The following is a 17762-nucleotide window of genomic DNA, read 5'->3' as shown; positions in this document are numbered from 1 at the left end:
AGTGGTAAAAGATGCGTATTTTGAAAACTATAGGACACTTCTGAAAGAAATTGAAGAGGACCCAAAGAAATGGAAAAGCATTCCATGCTCATGACTTAGAAGAACAAATGTTGTTAAAATGTCTATACTGTGCAAAAGCAGTCTACACATTTAATACACTTCCTATCAAAATACCACCAGCATTTTTCACAGAACTAGAACAGATAATCCTAAAGTTTGTATGGGACCACAAAAGACCCCAAATAGCCAAAGCAATCTAGAAAAGGAAAGCAAAGCTGGAGGCATCACAGTTCTGGACTTAAAGCTGTATTACAAGGCTGTAGTCATCAAGACAGTATGGTACTAGCACAAAAACAGACATATAGATCAGTGGACCAGAATAGATACCCAGAAATGGACCTACAGCTATATGGTCAACTAGTCTTCAGCAAAACAAGAAAGAATATCCAATGGAAAACTGGACAGCAACATGCAAAAGAATGAAAGTGGACCACTTTCCTACACTATACACAAGAATAAATTAAAAATGCATGAAAGAGTTAAATGTAAGACAGGAAACCAAAAAATCTTAGAGGAGAACATAGGCAGGAACCTATTTAATTTCAGCCATGGCAATTTCTTGCTACATACGTCTCTGGAGGAACAGGAAACAAAAGCAAAAATAAACTGTTAGGATTCCATCAAGATAAAAATCTGCACAGTGAAGTGAACAATAGTTAAAAGGCAGCCTTTGGAATGGGAGAAGATAGTTGCAAATGACATATCTGATAAAGGATTAGTATCCAAAATCTATAAAGAACTTATCAAACTCAACACCTAAAATATAAATAATCCAGTTAGGAAATGGGCAGAACATATAAATAGACATTTTTCCAAGGAAGATATCCAGATGGCCAACAGACATATGAAAAGATGCTCAGCATCACTCATTTTTAGGGAAGTACAAATCAAAACTACATTGAGATATCACCTCACACCTGTCAGAATGGCTAAAATTAACACAGGAAACATGTTGGTGAGGATGTGGAGAAAGGGGAACCCTCTTAAACTGTTGATGGGAATGTAAACTGGTATAGCCACTGTGGAAAACAGTATGGAGGTTCCTTGAAAGTTAAAAATAGAATTACCCTATAATCCAGTAATTGCCCTAGTAGGTGTTTACCCAAAGGATACAAAAATGCTGATTTGAAGGAGCACATGCATTCCAGTGTTTATAGTGGCATTATCAACAATAGTCATAGTATGGAAAGAGCCAAAACGTTCATTGGCTGATAAAGATGTCATTGATATATACAATGGAATATTACTCAGCCATCAAAAAGAATGAAATCTTGACATTTTCAATGACATGGATCGAGCCAGAGTGTATTATGCTAAGTGAAATAAGTCAGAGAAGGGCAAATACCATATGATTTCACTCATATGGAGAACTGAAAACAGATGAACATAGGGGAAAAAAGGGAGAGGCAAACCATAAAACAAACTCTTAACTATCAAGAGCAAACTGAGGGTTGTTGGGGGATGGGTTAAATGGGTAATAAGTCATTCCAAAGGGAATTTGTACTGAGCACTGAGTTTACATGTAAGTGATGAAACACTAAATTATACTCCTGAAACTAATTACATATATGTTAACTAACTGCTAAATAAATAAATAAATAAATAAATAAATAAATGCATGCAAGGAGAAGTTGAATTCCAATAGATAAAATTTGGATACCTCTTGAAAGCTATGCACTTATGGTCATTCCCAAAGTGAGGTTTTTGTTGAATACTTAAAATGGTCATGTTATCAAGTTAAGGGATTAAAGCTCTCTAAGAAACCTTGAGTTTCATTCTCACTACTTTTCTTGAAAAGAGGATGATATTTTGCATAAGAATAATACACCTGAAGGAGAGAATGATGCAACAGATTCCCATTCCTTTCACTATGACCAACCAGATTTTAGGGCAGAGGAACAGAAGCGTGGATTGTAGTTTGACTTAATGGAGTATCTGACTTTCACATAGGTCACATTTTATATGCTGGCCTTTATCACGTTTTCGAAATTTATTATGAGTTGTAAATATACTCATAAAAAGATTAATGTATCAGATCCTATGTGATGTTTTCAACTGAAATAATATAAGCGAAGAGTAATTCTCAATACACGGGAGTACCTTGTCACTCCAGGAGTGTGTGTCTTCAGTTGAGAATTTACTGTGTGCATTGAGAAATGTCATTTATGGAATGGGCTACATATGTAAATGATAAATAGGTAGAGTTGAGAACCATCGACTGTAGAAGTCACTTATGCTGAGATTCAGTGGCCCTCAGTACAAGTGGGTATACATGGAAGGCTCTTTGACTTTGTAATGCAATTTCATTTTGTCACCCATTCAGCTAAGAAGTGTGCAGAGCAAATGGATCTTTTTCACAGTGCAGACTACAGGTACATTTGGCACTTACTAATTATCTCAGTTTTGAAGAGTCTGCACTATAGACTGTGAAAAATGTAGACAGTTGGTATTCAGGATATTCCCTCTAAAGAAAAAATTAATGATTTATTCTTTTAGATTTTTCAAGTGTGATTCCCATGTCTGTTAAGATCATTAGGAGGCCATCTGTAAATCAAGTTTGTTATTTGGTATGTTTTATTAAAATTGTAAAGGTTTAATTAACTTCTAATGGGCGCCCACTACTTTGCTAAGTGCTGTGGACACAAAAATAAATAAGACATGACTCTTATCTTGAGGAGCTTTTAGTCTAGTTGAAGAAAAAGACCCATAAATAGATAATTTTAGTAATATATTGTAAATGCAGTAATAAGAAATGATCAGAATATAATGTGAGCTGACTAAAAGAAAGTTTGGCCTGAAAATTCAGGGAAGACTTCTTGGAAATTGTGCCTAGGAGTTCAGTCTTGATTAATGTATATTATTTAGCTAGAAATATTTGGATGCCTGGAAAGGGAGACCTTCCAGGCAGAGGGAAAACAGCATTATGTGTGCAGTAAGTTATATTCACTCATAAAGGTGGGAAATGATACATTATGAGATTAGAATACAGAGGGTGACTGATGATTGAGGGCCATGTAGGCCATTCTGACTTTGTATTTTTATGCTTTAATCAAGGGTTGGTATAAGAGATATTTCTACAGGTGTGGTAAAAATGTCTTCATGGACATGACTTATTATGTTATTCAGGGTATTTTGTATAAAGATTTAAGAGATTGCTCACACATCTTGGGAAAAGGTATCTTTCTAAGTGAAATTATTTTTTAAACTTTTATCAGTAAGAATTGTGCATGTAACCCTTCATTTTTTTCATTCTTGTCTTTGGAGAAGGTTAAAGCTTAGTGTTTCATTTACCTGTTGTATGTTGTTTTTGCTTTGATGTTCTGATCTAAGGCATCGTCTCAGTCCCACAACGATCCTTGACTTTTCTTTTCTCTGTTGCCATGTATCTATATACATTTCGTTTTTTCTGCTAGAACATGAATTCCTCAAAATTAGGGAGCATGTCTCTTTCATACTTTTAAGCTTGTCCTTGTAATGAATGCTTAGTAAATGTTTGAATGAATCAGTAATTGATTAATTGATGTTTGGTTCATTTTACTTGTGCCTATCGTTAACTTCTGTCTCAAATAATTGTTTTTGGTAAATGGATAGGGTAGATATAAATAAATAAGATATAAATGTACTAGTGGTATGGGCTTCATATATCTAATTTCTTATATCATCAGTTTCTCAATACATGAGGAGGACATTGTATAATAATAGCTACTGTTTATTGAGGGTATACTATATGCTAGGTACTTAAAACTTTCCTTCAGATTGGCCTTTCTTGTGCCATTGCATATGTTGTTCCTTGTTGGGAAGATACTTTCTTCAGAACTTGTGCTTGCTGCCTTTTTCTCATCATTTAGATCTCAGCTCAAGGCTTAAGTGTTATCTCTTCAGATAGTCTTCCTTGACAACTTCTAGCTAACATAGGCCCTTTCTTTCTTAGTTTTTTTTTTTTTTTTTTTTTTTCTGGAAGTCTTCCCTTTTACACTCAGTGTTAGTCTTTCTACCATCTTTTTCTAATGGTACTTTGAACACACCGTTCTAATAATTCTAAAAATACCTTATTATAAATATGGGCTTTTAAATTCATTTCTCTCACCTTCCAGAGTGTGAGTTCCTAAGGGGCAGATGGTGTTTTATTCTCTTTTGAGTTCCCATTGCTTTAGTATGTGGCAAGTGTTAAATAAATATTTGTGTAGTGAATGGAAATATCTTTGAAATGTTAGATTCAGTGAAGAATAACATATTTTTGGTTTTAAAATATGTTAATGGGTGTTAGAATAAGTGATATAAGGGTGAATAAGTGTTCAGAACAGACTTAACATAGCAGGCTTCAGACCCCTACCCTTAGAAAAGCCTGTTTTCAAGGTCAGCCCTTGGCTCTTACTGGAAAACAGATTTCGAGAAGGTTCCCACCATTCCCTAACTGAGAAGAGTGGCTCACTGTGCCTGCACTGTGTGTACTAACAATATTGTTTCATGTTGAACATGTAGCTTTCCTTCTGGACTGTGGAATTTTGGTACATGCTAGGCAGAAGGTCCTTATGTGATCAGCCCCGACAAAAACCTCTTTCGTGAGCTTTCCTGGTAAACAACATTTCACATGTGTTGTCACAACTCATTGCTGGAGGAGTGAAATGTGTCCTCTGTGACTCCATGGAGAGAAGATTCTGGGAATTTTGCACCTGGTTTCCTCCAGACTTCACCCAGTGTCCAGTGTGCCTTCTCCCTTTGCCAGTTTTGCTTTGTACCCACAGCAATAAGTCATAAGTGTAAATACAACTCTATGCTGAGTCCTGTGAGTCCTCCCAGTGAATCATTGAACCCGGGGGTGATCTGGAGGACCTCTGATATAATAAGATAGATAAATATTTTGTACTTCTAATTTTGGGAGAAATGATAGATAATAAACAAGAAAATATCAAGAACTAATAATGCCATTTAGATATTTAAAATTGGCTGATTGGTGTGGTTAGTTACTTTAGATTATATGTCCAGGTAAAAATTTCTCTGAGGATGTGGCATTTAAACTGAGATCTGAGTAATAAGAAGAAACCAGCCATTGGGAGATGGGGAAAGAGCATTTCTGAAGAGGAAACAGTGCAGAGGAAAGTGAAAGTGTGCCTGGTGTGTTTGAAGAATAGAAAGGAAGGCAGATGACTGAAGGGGAAGGGGAAGCCAGAAAGTGGTACGATACAGACATGGTCAGGTAGCCAAGGGCTATTTTGTAAGTTCCTGTAAGCCACAGTGAGTTGGGTTTTTTTGTTTTGTTTTGTTTTTTTTTTTTTTTTTGAAGACTTTGAAGTGTTTTAAGCTGGGCAGAAGAGACAAAGATTTGATTCATGATTTCAGAACACTTCAGCAGCTGTATCTGCGGAGAGAAAAGTTCTGTGGGGTAGAGATGGAAACAGGGAGACCATTGGGAGACTCTTACAGTAATCTGGGCCAAAATGTTGGGGGTTTGGATGAGGGTTGTAATGTGGAGAGGGAGAAAAGTAGAGAGATTTGAGATACATTTTGGAGGTGGAATGGACAGGGGTGGGTAATTAAATGTAGGCACTGAGGGAAAAAGAATAACTTGTAGATTTCAGTTTTTAACTGCGTAGATAGTGCTGTCATTTATGAAAATGGGGAAGGGGAGGGAACGAGGAAAATACAGGTAGGTGAAGAAAATTAAGGGTTTTGTTTTGAAAGTTTTTCAGATATCCAATTGGAGATGTCATATAGGCAGTTGATACATAGGTTCTGAAGCTAGTGCATTTCTTTTAATCATCAAACATGTATTGAGTGCTTACCAGTTGCCAAGTACTTTGATAGGGTGAGGAATGCCATGATGACTAGGACACAGTCCCTTTGTTAAGCAAGTAAGTTAGATCAGAAAGGAAGGCAGGCAAGTATTCAGGCCATTACAGAGACATGTGTTATCATAGGGCCATGCAGAGAGTCTCTTTTGGCGATTTCTGCCTGTTTCTCCCATTGTGTTTTGTACTTGGTAACCTCTTCATCAGTTACTAGCTTTCCCTTAGGAGGAGAATATAAAAAAAAAATCCAAATGCAGAGATGAACCTGATTTTGCTGTTACTTCCTTGACTACCTGGTTTCATGTGGCTGCTTTGACTAGTCTTGTGGGCATTTCCCACTCCTTTCTCGTTTACTTGTGAGTATTTTGCCTTTCAGAGTTACACTTGTGGCTGAAGGGGTCATCTGCCCAGTTAGAGGGCTCGTGAGTGTGTTGTGTACCACAGAGTGGGTGTTGGGGAGCTCCCTTTCCACCTTTCAATTAAATTTGAGCTATTCTAATGGGTTTTTTCTTCTCTTGCTTCCCTTTGTTTCTAATTTTCTCCAACCCTTGCTTAGTTTTTCTCCCTCTGATTGGCTGCCTTTTAAAAAGTCATTCTTTGAATAATAAGTTTTAAAATAATCCTTCAGTGTAACTATTTACATATGTTCTTTCTTATAATCTGCCAGACACTAATTTCTTTCTTCATCACCCCTCAATTTATTTTGAAAAGTCATTGACAATGCATTCAAATAGACACTGCCCGACTTTTTATTATAAGACCATACTAGTCTCTCCAAACACATCAAATTGTACATGTTAAATATGCACAGCTTTTCATACATCAATCATACTTCAATTAAAAACAAAGGAAATGAGCAGAGAATTAAAATGCATTTCCAAAGCCCTGAAAATACAAAATGTAAATAAATACCTAAGTAAATTCTAAGTCATTAATATCCCAGAAAAATGTAAAACATAAATACACACACAAAAGGATAAACTAGCCTCATGATCAAGAAAACTGTTTAATGTTAAGAGCCTTAGCCTTTTTTTCCCCTCAAATGTAAGCTAGCTTTTTTCTATTCTGATTATCTGTACAAATTTGTGAGTCTAAAAAAACAATGAAAAAAAAAAAAAGGAAGCTGTATTGACTGCCCTGGTTCTCTTGAGTATGGTTGACAGATTTCAGTGATGAGTGATACATTTTTATTAATCACATATGCTTAGCAACTACAGGGTTTATTAATTAGAAACCTGTAATTAGAGTCAGAATGACAGTGATGATGGTTTAGTTGGAAAGAAATCATGAAATTTGTGGTCTCTTCCACCTTGAATCTTCTATGATAAATCACCTTGCTTTTGACAGTAGGAAATGTTATCACATTTCAGAAATTAAGGATGATCTTTTGTTTTACTCCAATAATTTACATTTGGTTATCAGCTTCCATACAGAACAAGTATTTTCTGACTCTGTCATGTGAGAAATGAGAGATACTATATTCAAGGTCATAAAAATGTGACTATAGTTTTTGGCTGCCCAAAATGACATTGTTTATTACTAATTAATCAAAATAAATCACTTTTACACTATTCCAGGTTGACAGGTGTCATTATATAGACCTGTATTCCTACAGGCTTTGCCAGATTACTAAGATTTTTTATTCCCCTCCCTAATTGTTTAGAAGAGAGTTTACAGGAACCTTTGGTTCCCTGTATCATTTACAGCAAACAGTACTTATTAAAAAAGAAAATTAAGGGGAAAATCTTTGAAAACCTGCAGTAGTCATATTTTATTTATGGTTATCAGTTTTTTTTAAACATTTGTTTATTTTTGAAAGAGAGACAGAGTCCAAGCCAGGGAGGGGCAGAGAGAGAGGGAGACACAGACTCTAAAGCAGGCTCCAGGCTCTGAGCTGTCAGCACAGAGCCTGACATGGGGCTCGAACCCACGAGCCACAAGATCATGACCTGGGCGCTTAACTGACTGAGCCACCCAGGTGCGCCTATCAGTTTTTTATTTTATGAGTAATCCTTCAGATGATCTCGTCATCTTTAGATGAAAAGAAGAATGAGATTTTGTGCTAATTTTCCCCTAGTTTTGTCATTTATTTTTAACTCCATTGAAAAAAAGCTTTTTTGTGTGTGCACCTGCATGTGTATATATGTATATATGTGTATATACATGTATACACACACGTATGTACACATACATATATATGTGGATATACACACACACATATATATACATAAATATGCATATAAATAAATATATATATTTTTTTCCTTTTATGATGTCTGCTGATAGCAGTTCTGAAATTTTCCTTTTATGATTAGGATGAAAAACAATTATTTTTTCAAAGCAGGGAGTGGCCAAAGTTGAGAGAGCCCATAAATTATTTTGATTGAAGTATCATACATATTTATTTTGTTTGTTCTAAAAATTTACATTTATTGTATCTTATTTTGGTCTTGCACAGTTAGTTCTGCTGTCTGCATGTTAGAAATGAGTGGATAATAAGAAATAAGGCTGGAAAGCTTTTTTAGTTACTTTGAAGTTCTGGGCCAGAAACTGACGACTCCATAATAAAAATAATAGAAAATGTTACCTCACATTTGAGTACTCCCGTGTGATGGGCACCATGTTTAGTATTACACATGCATTTTCATTTAACTTTACACTACTAGGTGATTAATATTGTTACTTTCATTTCACTGACGTTTAAAGAAAGTAGTAGTCCTGTGGTGCAGGAGTCTGATGACATCTGGTATACTCTGTGTGGTCCTGCTTTCTGAAGGAGGAGAGTGACTGTGGGGAAACAAATTGAGAAGGAGAACGTTCATGGAAAGGATTGAAGTTGGGCATATTAGAGGAATCTCTAGCCAAAGTTTGCTACCTAAGTTTAGCAGAGTCTCTCAGAGACCTCTTCTAAAGTGAACTTTATAGAGGAAGTTGAAGCTGTTAGCTACGGATTCCCTCAACTTTGTATCTTAACGTCTTTAAGCTTTTCCAAAGCCCCATATTCAGTCAAAATACAGGATGTACTTCTGGTCAGTCACTACCTTTAATCCAAACCTGGGCAATTTCATGTCTTTTTAGGGAATTGGCCTGATTCCTCATCTTTCTCTTTCCAGTGTTTTCTTTCTCAGTTACCTTACATGTATGAACATGTTCTAAAAATAAAGCAGTAACAAAGAAATACTTCCATTTTTTCCTCAGTTGAGTAAAGGCTACTAAATAAAGACAAGATACACTCCCAGCCCTGACAGAGCTTGGATTCTGAGAAAGGGAAAAAGATGTGTAAAACATGAAAGCTATAGGTATTAAATGCATCATAATGAAAACAGACATGTTTTCTTGGAAGTCTTACAGATATTATTGTAGGAGTCTCTGTAGGAGCCAAAAAGGAAGAACTGGCCAATTTTCTGGGGAATGGGGCTTGATGAAGGAAGTATAATGCTTGAAATGACCGTGTTGTTCTTTTTAGCAATATTATACTCTCTTACCTTCCCAAAGCTCATGAGCTTGGATAAAGAAAAATCAACATTTACGGTCACGATTTCCCACTCATTCATTCTTCAAAATTTACACTCCGGCTTTTATCCCAGTATTGTACATCATAGGAGGTTAATTGGTTGAATGAAAACAGCTTTTAATAGCTAACATGCCTGTCTTTTGCCAGACACTGTAATATATATGTGTTTTGCATGGTAATTTGCTTAATTGCTATTCCCATTTTGCAAACAGGTAGCTGAAGCACAGAGAGGTTAAATAACTTAACCAGCATCACAGCTACTAAGTAGTGGAACTGGGTTTCACATCCAGGCATTTTGGCTCCAGAATCCAGTATGAATGACTGAATGGACCTGGTTGCCTCTACTCATGTCTGCACATAGATGCCCGTGTACTGAAGGTCACTAATTTTCAAGACATACATTTTTTGTACCTGTAATGGATTTTCTTTTCTCGCATCTTCTCCTCTCCAATTACCAATTTGGGAAACTTCTAACACTCTTTGGCCAAATACATCTAGGTACTGGGAATATAGAAATAAAAGTTAGTCCCCACTGCCAAGAAACTGGCAGTTAGCCCATCCAGAAAAGGGTAATCCTAACCTGAATTTTGATGGAAAAGAAAGATTCAAGAAGATAGGAATCCCAGCCTTCTATCATTTTTCCTTTCTTTTTCCTCTCTGTAGAATGGGATACAGTTGCTTTTTCAGAACTTTCAGAGTTATCCTTTTACATATCCACAGTGTTCTGTTGTTCCTTTTCTTCTTTGTCATGTGCTACTTGCTAACTTCCTCACTGTTTCTTACTGCACTTTGGTCTCCAGTGTCTTTGTGATTCATATTTTTTTTTCTTAGTTCATTGCTTTCATTCTGCCTAGACACTCTGTCATGTCTAATATAGTAGGAACTTTATATTTCTTTAGCTTCCTTTCTTCCTCTCTAGCAGGAAAGCCATTAAGTATTTAAAACACCTATGGTAAGTAGTTTCTGCAGTAAAGAAGATAGATCTGGCTCAGTTTTGAGGTCACTGGGATATCAATTTCATCCTTATTCTTCCTGAATGTCAAGGGGATTACACCCCTGAAGCCTCTCCATTATCTCTTGTTCCAAGTTCAGTGTTTCTTGGTCATGTTGCTTTAAATATGCCTGCATTTTCCATTCTCGGCTCTGGCTTCCAGCATTTACTAGATAGATGTTGGTACTTGGCATAGGCTGGTATCTGCTAAATGCCAAGCATAGTCTCCCATGAAAACGTGGTAAGAAAAACTATAAGGAGAGGTGGTATGACTCGATTCAAACTGAGGTTAAATTCTGGAGTCACCTAGTAGCTGGGCGACTTTGAGCAAGTTACTTAACCTCTCTGTGCCTCAATTTTCTTATTTTGAAAGTGGGAAAATTAGTAGTGACTACCCTATTAGGTTATTTAGGGGATACTATGAGTTAATGCTTATAAAACTAAAGAATAGTGCCTGGAATATAGATAGGAAGGGCAGACATTCAATAACGGCCTAGGATTTCTGTTTTCTTTGGATAAGTCCTACTTTTTATCCAACCATTTGGGCCCTGTGTTGCTGTGGTTTCTGCCTTAATTGTTCATCAGGGATTTAGTTTAACTTCAGTGTGCCCATTTTTTTCTCTTCTCTTTTGTGGTTCTCCTCTGCTACTCTAGGAGTTTACAGTTCTAATTTCCTTTTTGTGGTGGAAAACAGCTTGAGAGATTGTCAGGGAGAAAATACCTTGTTATCAGTGATGATTTTATGGCTTATTAGTAGGGGTTTATAACAATGAAATAGGTTTTTGTTTTCTATAGCAACAGGGATTATTTAAAAGGTAAAAGTCCTTTCCCCATGCTCATTATAGTTACATGTACTTATTTTAAAAGATAAGAGTATTCCAGAAGTATGAAACTTAAAAGTCAGGGGTGCCTGGGTGGCTCAGTCAGTTAAGCATCTGACTCTTGGCTTTGGCTCAGGCCATGATCTCATGGTTTGCGAGTTTGAGCCCCGCATCGGGCTCCGTGGTGACAGTGGGCAGTCCACTTGGGATTCTCTTTGTCTGCCCCTATCCCCGCTCAAGCTCGCATTCTCTAAGTAAGTAAATAAACTTAAAAGAAAAAAAAAAAGAAAAGTGAAAGATGCATTCCCTAAATATTTATTGAATGCCTACTATGTGATAAGATACTGGTAGGTGCCAAAACACAATTGCTCTTAATAGTTTGGTAGAGGTGCCTGGGTGCTCGGTTGAGTGTCCAACTCTTGATTTCGGCTGAGGTCATGATCCAGTCTTGTGGGATTGAGCCCGGTGTTGGGCTCTGTGCTGAGTATGGAGCCTGTTAAAGATTCTCTCTCTTTCTCCTCCTCTGTCCCTTTCCCTCACTAGCACACACTCTCTCTAAAAAAAAAAAAAAATTTGGTGTATAATCTTAACAGATGTTGAAAAAAATTTTTTTTAATGTTTATTTATTTTTGAGAGGTAGAGATCGAGTACAGGCGGAGGAGGGACAGAGAGAGAGGGAGGCATAGAATCCCAAGCAGGCTCCAGGCTCTGAGCTGTCAGCACAGAGCCTGACCGCACGGCTTGAACCCACGAACTGTGAGATCATGACCTGAGCTGAAATCAGATGCTTATCTGACTGAGCCATCCGGGCGCCCCATCTTACAGCTATTTTTAAAGGTCTTTGTAATCGTATAAGTAATACTACTTACAGAAATAAAACCATACTTAAAAATTACTACTTTGTTTCTTGCTTTTCATCACAAAGTAATGTATTTTAGATGGTTTTCATATTAGCATAAAAGATTTAGTCAATTCTTTTAAACTATTGGATAGTATTTTTTGAAAGGATGTACCATAATTTAACAAACTTCTATTAAATAATACGTGATAGTTTTCAATTATTATTACAAGCAGTGATACAATGAAATCTTTTACATGTATCTCTTTGGCATATGTGTTCCTGGAAGAATAAATTTTTAAAAGTGTAGTTGCTAAATCAAATGGCATATTAATTTAGAATATTAATTCATTTTAAAAGATGACTCTTATTTAAACATCAGCTTTCTTGCTTGTTCCCCCATATTTTTATCAACAGTAGGTATTATTCCTTATTTTATCTGTTTTTTTTTCTGTTTCGTTGTTTTAATTTGAATAAAAAAATAATTGAGATAGGGTTTTCTTCAGTGTCTTTATTGGCCAGTTATATTTTATACAACTGTACTATGTTTATGTCCTTGGACCAATTTTCTGTTGGATTTTTTAGTTTATTGAGTATTAAGACCATTTGTCATATGTTCAAAAAAAATTTTTTTAATGTTTATTTATTTTTGAGAGACCGAGAGGGAGACAGGGAGGGAAGGAGAGAGGGAGAGAAAGAGTGTGCATTCAAGCAGGGGAGGGGTAGAGGGAGAGGGGAACAGAGGATCTAAAGCAGGCTCCAGGGTCTGGGCTGACAGCAGAGAGTCTGATGTGGGGCTCAAACCATAAGCCATGAAATCATGACCTGAACTGAAGTCAGATGCTTAACTGACTGAGCCGCCCAGGTGCCCTGGAAATTTTATTTTAATGTACTCTATACCTTACTTCATATAAGGTTTTAATTTATAGGTAGTCAGATTTCTTAATCTTTCTTATGGCATCTCAATTTTGTTTTATTCCTTTACCAACAAGAATAAGAAGAATCTGAGGTTTTCTGTGTCAGTAGTAATGATTTGAGTCCTATTTTCTTTTTCCCTTTCATTATGTTCTTAGATTTTAGTCTCCAATTTAGCATGTACAACTTCATCAAATACTTTGGAACCTTGTTGTATTATTATTTACTGTGGAGCAAAATAGAGTATAAGGTGGGACCATCCTGGACCCTGCTTAATTGAAATCCAGTTTATATTATAAGTACTCATATTATACTTCGTACCAATTTATAGGAAGAGTGATCAGCAGTCCCTATTTGCCTGAGATAAGTTTCACCTTTTTTCCAGTGTAACTTTTTAAAAAAATTTTCTTTTAATGTTTATTTAGTTTTGAGAGAGAGAGGGGAGAGAGCACGAGTGTAGGGGAGGGAGTGAGGGGTGGGGGAGACACAGTGTGAAGCAGGCTCCAGGCTCTGAGCTATCAGCACAGAGCCCCATACGGAGCTCAAACTCACGAATCGTGAGATCATGACCTGGGCCAAAGTTGGATGCTCAACTGACTGAGTCACCCAGGTGCCCCTCCAGTGTAACTTTTAATAGTGACCCTCTTTACTACCTCAGTTTAGATGAAAAATTGTAAGGATTATAAGGGATAGTTGTTTACCTGGGATAGTTCTTTAGGACATTTTAATATTAAGGCTTCATTTGTTGCTGTTTACATTATTCCTGCAATACTTCATTTGTTTTAACTTTTTAAAAATCTCTCATTTCTATTATTTTCATGAACTTGTTGCAAAGTTCACAGAATTGCTTATGTGAGGTATTTACCTTCTTGACCATTCCAATATCCAGACTAATGTTCACATTTTGAATAAAGTGTTCTAAAGAAGTTGAAGTATTTGTCTACATGTGTGCATATGTTTTGGTTATATTTTACTAAACTTGTGATAAAATCTTTTTGTGTAAGTATGACCAAATCTTTTAACTAGGCCAAATATACCTACCTTTATTTTATTGTTTTTTGGTGTTAATTATATCCACTGATATGAATTAGTTTATACTTCGACCATTGGCTTTGTGGTATGCTGAGTAATACTGTTCTGAACACAGATCCCTGTGGGACTCACTTAATGCCAACTTCTGTTGTACTGTTAACAACATTGATAAAACACTGGTCCTTGCAAAGAGCCAGACAGATTTTTATCTAGCTTATTTTATCATTCAGATAATACTTTTCCAGATTTTTCGTATATAGCTCTGTGTCAAAGTCCTTATTCTAATGAGATAAATTGTGCCCATTACATTTCCTTTCTCTGCCAGCTCTGTTACCGCTTAAAAGATTTATTGGGGCACCTGGGTGGCTCAGTCGGTTAAGCGTCCGACTTCAGCTCAGGTCATGATCTCACGGTCCGTGAGTTCGAGCCCCGCGTCGGGCTCTGGGCTGATGGCTCAGAGCCTGGAGCCTGCTTCCGATTCTGTGTCTCCCTCTCTCTCTGCCCCTCCCCCGTTCATGCTCTGTCTCTCTCTGTCTCAAAAATAAACATTAAAAATTTTAAAAAAAGATTTATAGAGCTTACAGTTACTCATTTCATCACTGATTGTAGGCTGTAACTCAACCCATCTTACTCTTCTAAAGCTATTACTTTACATATTGGGATATTTTATAAAATTGCCATTTTAAAAGGCCATTTTAGTATTTCCTTTAGTCAGAAGTATTTGTACTTATGAGGGAGCCTGGGTGGCTCAGTCAGTTGAGCATCTGACTCTTGATTTCAGCTCAGGTGGTGATCCCAGGGTTGTGGGATCAGGCCCCGTGTGGGATTCTGTCTCTCTCGCCCCCTCTGCCCCCATCCCCTGCTCACGGTCTCTCTTTGTCTCTCTCTCTCAAAAACAAAAAATTTGTACTTATGAATATACCCTTAAAACCTTAAAGTTTTAAATATTTCTAGTTGTGTGTTATCATAATATATATATTTCTCAGTGTTATATATTGATAGTTCTCAGTATTACATATTGATATATATACCTGAATCTTCATTTCAGTGTTTGTTTGTATTAATAATAAAAGATTAATATTTGAGAATATTAGTCTCGTGAGTAGTGAGTGTATCACATAGGAATTTCTGATTGTGTTACCATTAACTTTATAATTTTACTCTCTTGGGGCGCCTGGGTGGCTCAGTTGGTTAAGTGTCCGACTTCGGCTCAGGTCATGGTCTCATGGTTCATGAGTTCGAGCTCCACACCAGGCTCTGTGCTGACAGCTCAGAGCCTGGAGCCTGCTTGGGATTCTGTGTCTGCCTCTCTCTTTGCCCCTACCCCACTCATGTTCTGTCTCTCTCTCTCTCTCTCTCTCTCTCTCAAAAATAAACAAACATTAAAAAATTTATACAATTTTACCCTCTTTGGATAAAGTTATTTATATATAGGTATTTTCAATTTCATACTATGTAAACTGAATAGGAATTTTTATAAAACATTTAATGCTTTGGGATTATATTTATCTAGGCACTAAAGATATGTTAATGAAGTTTTTACTATTTTTTTTCCAGTGGGCATAATAATATAAGCAAAAGTATTGTTTGTTTTATTAAACACACAGTCATATTCCTTGATTAACAATATATAAATATCAAAAATATAATACAATGTTGGTCATTTTTGTTTTTGTGTTTCTTCTGCAGAGAGTGATAATGAACTCTCAAGTGGAACCGGTGATGTGTCTAAGGATTGTCCTGAGAAGATCCTTTATTCTTGGGGAGAACTGCTAGGAAGATGGTAAAAAATTTATTTTTCTTATTGAAAATTTTACATTTACCTAGTTGATGTTCATTTGTCTTATTAAAATCTATATGTTTATCTTAATATTAGTATATTAATGTACTTTAAAAACATGAAAGTTAAAATATAATTCATAGATACTCTTTATGTTTGCCTGAGTCTTCCACCCAATATGGTCTTATTTAACTTACTTTTGGAAGATATATTTGTCTTATTATTTCATTCAGGCAGAACATTGCTCAGAGTAATCAACTCTTTGCTTTATTGCTAAAATATGTAAATATCTATTGTTAAAGGGTTATATTTCCTTTCTCTCCTAAGTCTATTACCATGAAAAGAGGCTATAGTGCTTAGAGTTACTCATTTCACCACTGATTATAAACTGGTAACCAAGCCTGTTTTATTCTTTCTGACTAAAACTGTTACTTTATGTTTTGTAGCATTTTATCTGGAATTACAAAAAAGGGTACTTTGTTTATATTTATTACACATACTCTGTTTATTAAGTTTTTTAAAGAGGAAATCATGACTATCAGTTGTTAGTAAAATTAAATAATTTTGCCCACAAAAAGATTCTGCCATACCAGTATATAGAAACCACGATTTATTATTGAGTATGTGTATCAAATTACATGCACGCAGGTAGTCCAGGAGAAACTACTAGGTCTGGGAAAAATTTCACACATTTTATACAGTAAAGCAGAAGAAGAAATAATTAAAACTTTATATTTTTTTAAAAAATGTATATTTATTTTTGAGAGAGAGAAAGAACGAGAATGTGCGGTGGAGGGGCAGAGATAGAGAGAGGGACAGAGGATCCAAAGTGGGCTCTGTGCTAATAGCAGAGAGTCCTATGTGGGGCTCAAACTTGAACTATGAGATCATGACCTGATCTGAAGTCAGATGCTTAATCAACTGAGCCACCCATGTGTCCCTAAAACTTTATACCTTTTGATAAAGATAATCTTTATCAAATCTCCTATACACTTCCTAAGGGATTCCTGATTTTTTTTTTTTGGGGGATTCCTGATTTAATTTAAGAGATACATATTTATAGCTCTGATGGTCAGAAAGCTTATGACTTCTCAGTATGAAATCTGGAGAGTAGGTCTATCAACTTCCTGAACAAAATGTTGAACCTATTATGTTTTTAAGGAGATACCCTAAGTGTTAGGAGGGCTAGCTGTCTCCCCTTAATCGAACAAAGAAAATTCATCTTACTTATCTTGTGTACATACAAAATATAAATTGAACACATCTCAGAGGGTTTATTTAACTCCTTAAGTAATGGAGCCAGTTAGATATTACAACCAATCAGGATGAGAATTCAGTTTAGAGATTTATATTCTCTTCTTGATAATTCACTTGCATTGCCATGAGCAGGAATTATTTTCATAGCTATGGACAAAAAACTTATGCATGTCTAGTTTTCCACATATTATCTTCTGTTGAGAGTTGTAAATTTGCCTTATCAAAGACGAATAGAAACACACACCTCTATCATATCAGGTAATTCCCAGAAGCTGCAGCATTCCATACAAAAGGTAATTCCCAGAAGCTGCAGCATTCCATACGTTAGCCCATTTCAAAACTTTTCACGATTTTTCCCTATATTGTATCCAGAAGTTAATAGATTAACGTAATAAGCATTGTCCATGTTTCCAAATTTATGTTTTTACTGATTTCACTTAGTATTATTCATGGCAGTTGTTAAAGGTGATAAGGAAGACTTTATTCAGGAGGGGGAGCTATCGTGACAGGTATAGGGGTTCCTGAAATGAGGTCTTGCAGTAGGGGAGAGACTGGGCTCAACTCCAAATACTGCAAGGAGAAGCACAAATTTACAGCCAGGGAGAGGGTGGAGGTTAGCAAATGGAAAATTACTGAGAGAAAACATCAGGGGTAAAGAGATTCGTGGCTAATTTGACTTAACAAATTCTTGCTAAAGGTGGGTCAGGATGATCAGACATTACTTGAATATGGTGGAGGATGAGGAACTCAATTAGAAATCAAGAG

At 36.2% G+C, this 17762-nt stretch overlaps 1 protein-coding gene across 6 annotated transcripts in view; it reads left to right on the top strand.

The window, feature by feature from the left end:
* RABGAP1L (RAB GTPase activating protein 1 like) overlaps positions 1-17762 on the top strand; it is a 770330-nt gene that overhangs the window by 202313 nt on the left and 550255 nt on the right. For all 6 annotated transcript variants that reach the window (XM_047076973.1, XM_047076974.1, XM_047076971.1 and 3 more), the window contains one exon: positions 15650-15743. In XM_047076973.1, coding sequence (XP_046932929.1) covers positions 15650-15743 — 94 coding nt within the window. The remainder of the gene's footprint in view (positions 1-15649; positions 15744-17762) is intronic.

Source organism: Lynx rufus, unplaced genomic scaffold (genome assembly GCF_022079265.1).
Source record: "Lynx rufus isolate CCGP_SWC_20201006 ecotype Redwood Valley unplaced genomic scaffold, mLynRuf1.p SCAF_15, whole genome shotgun sequence".
In the NCBI taxonomy this organism is placed as follows: domain Eukaryota; kingdom Metazoa; phylum Chordata; class Mammalia; order Carnivora; family Felidae; genus Lynx; species Lynx rufus.
This window is presented reverse-complemented; position numbering and strand designations above follow the sequence as displayed.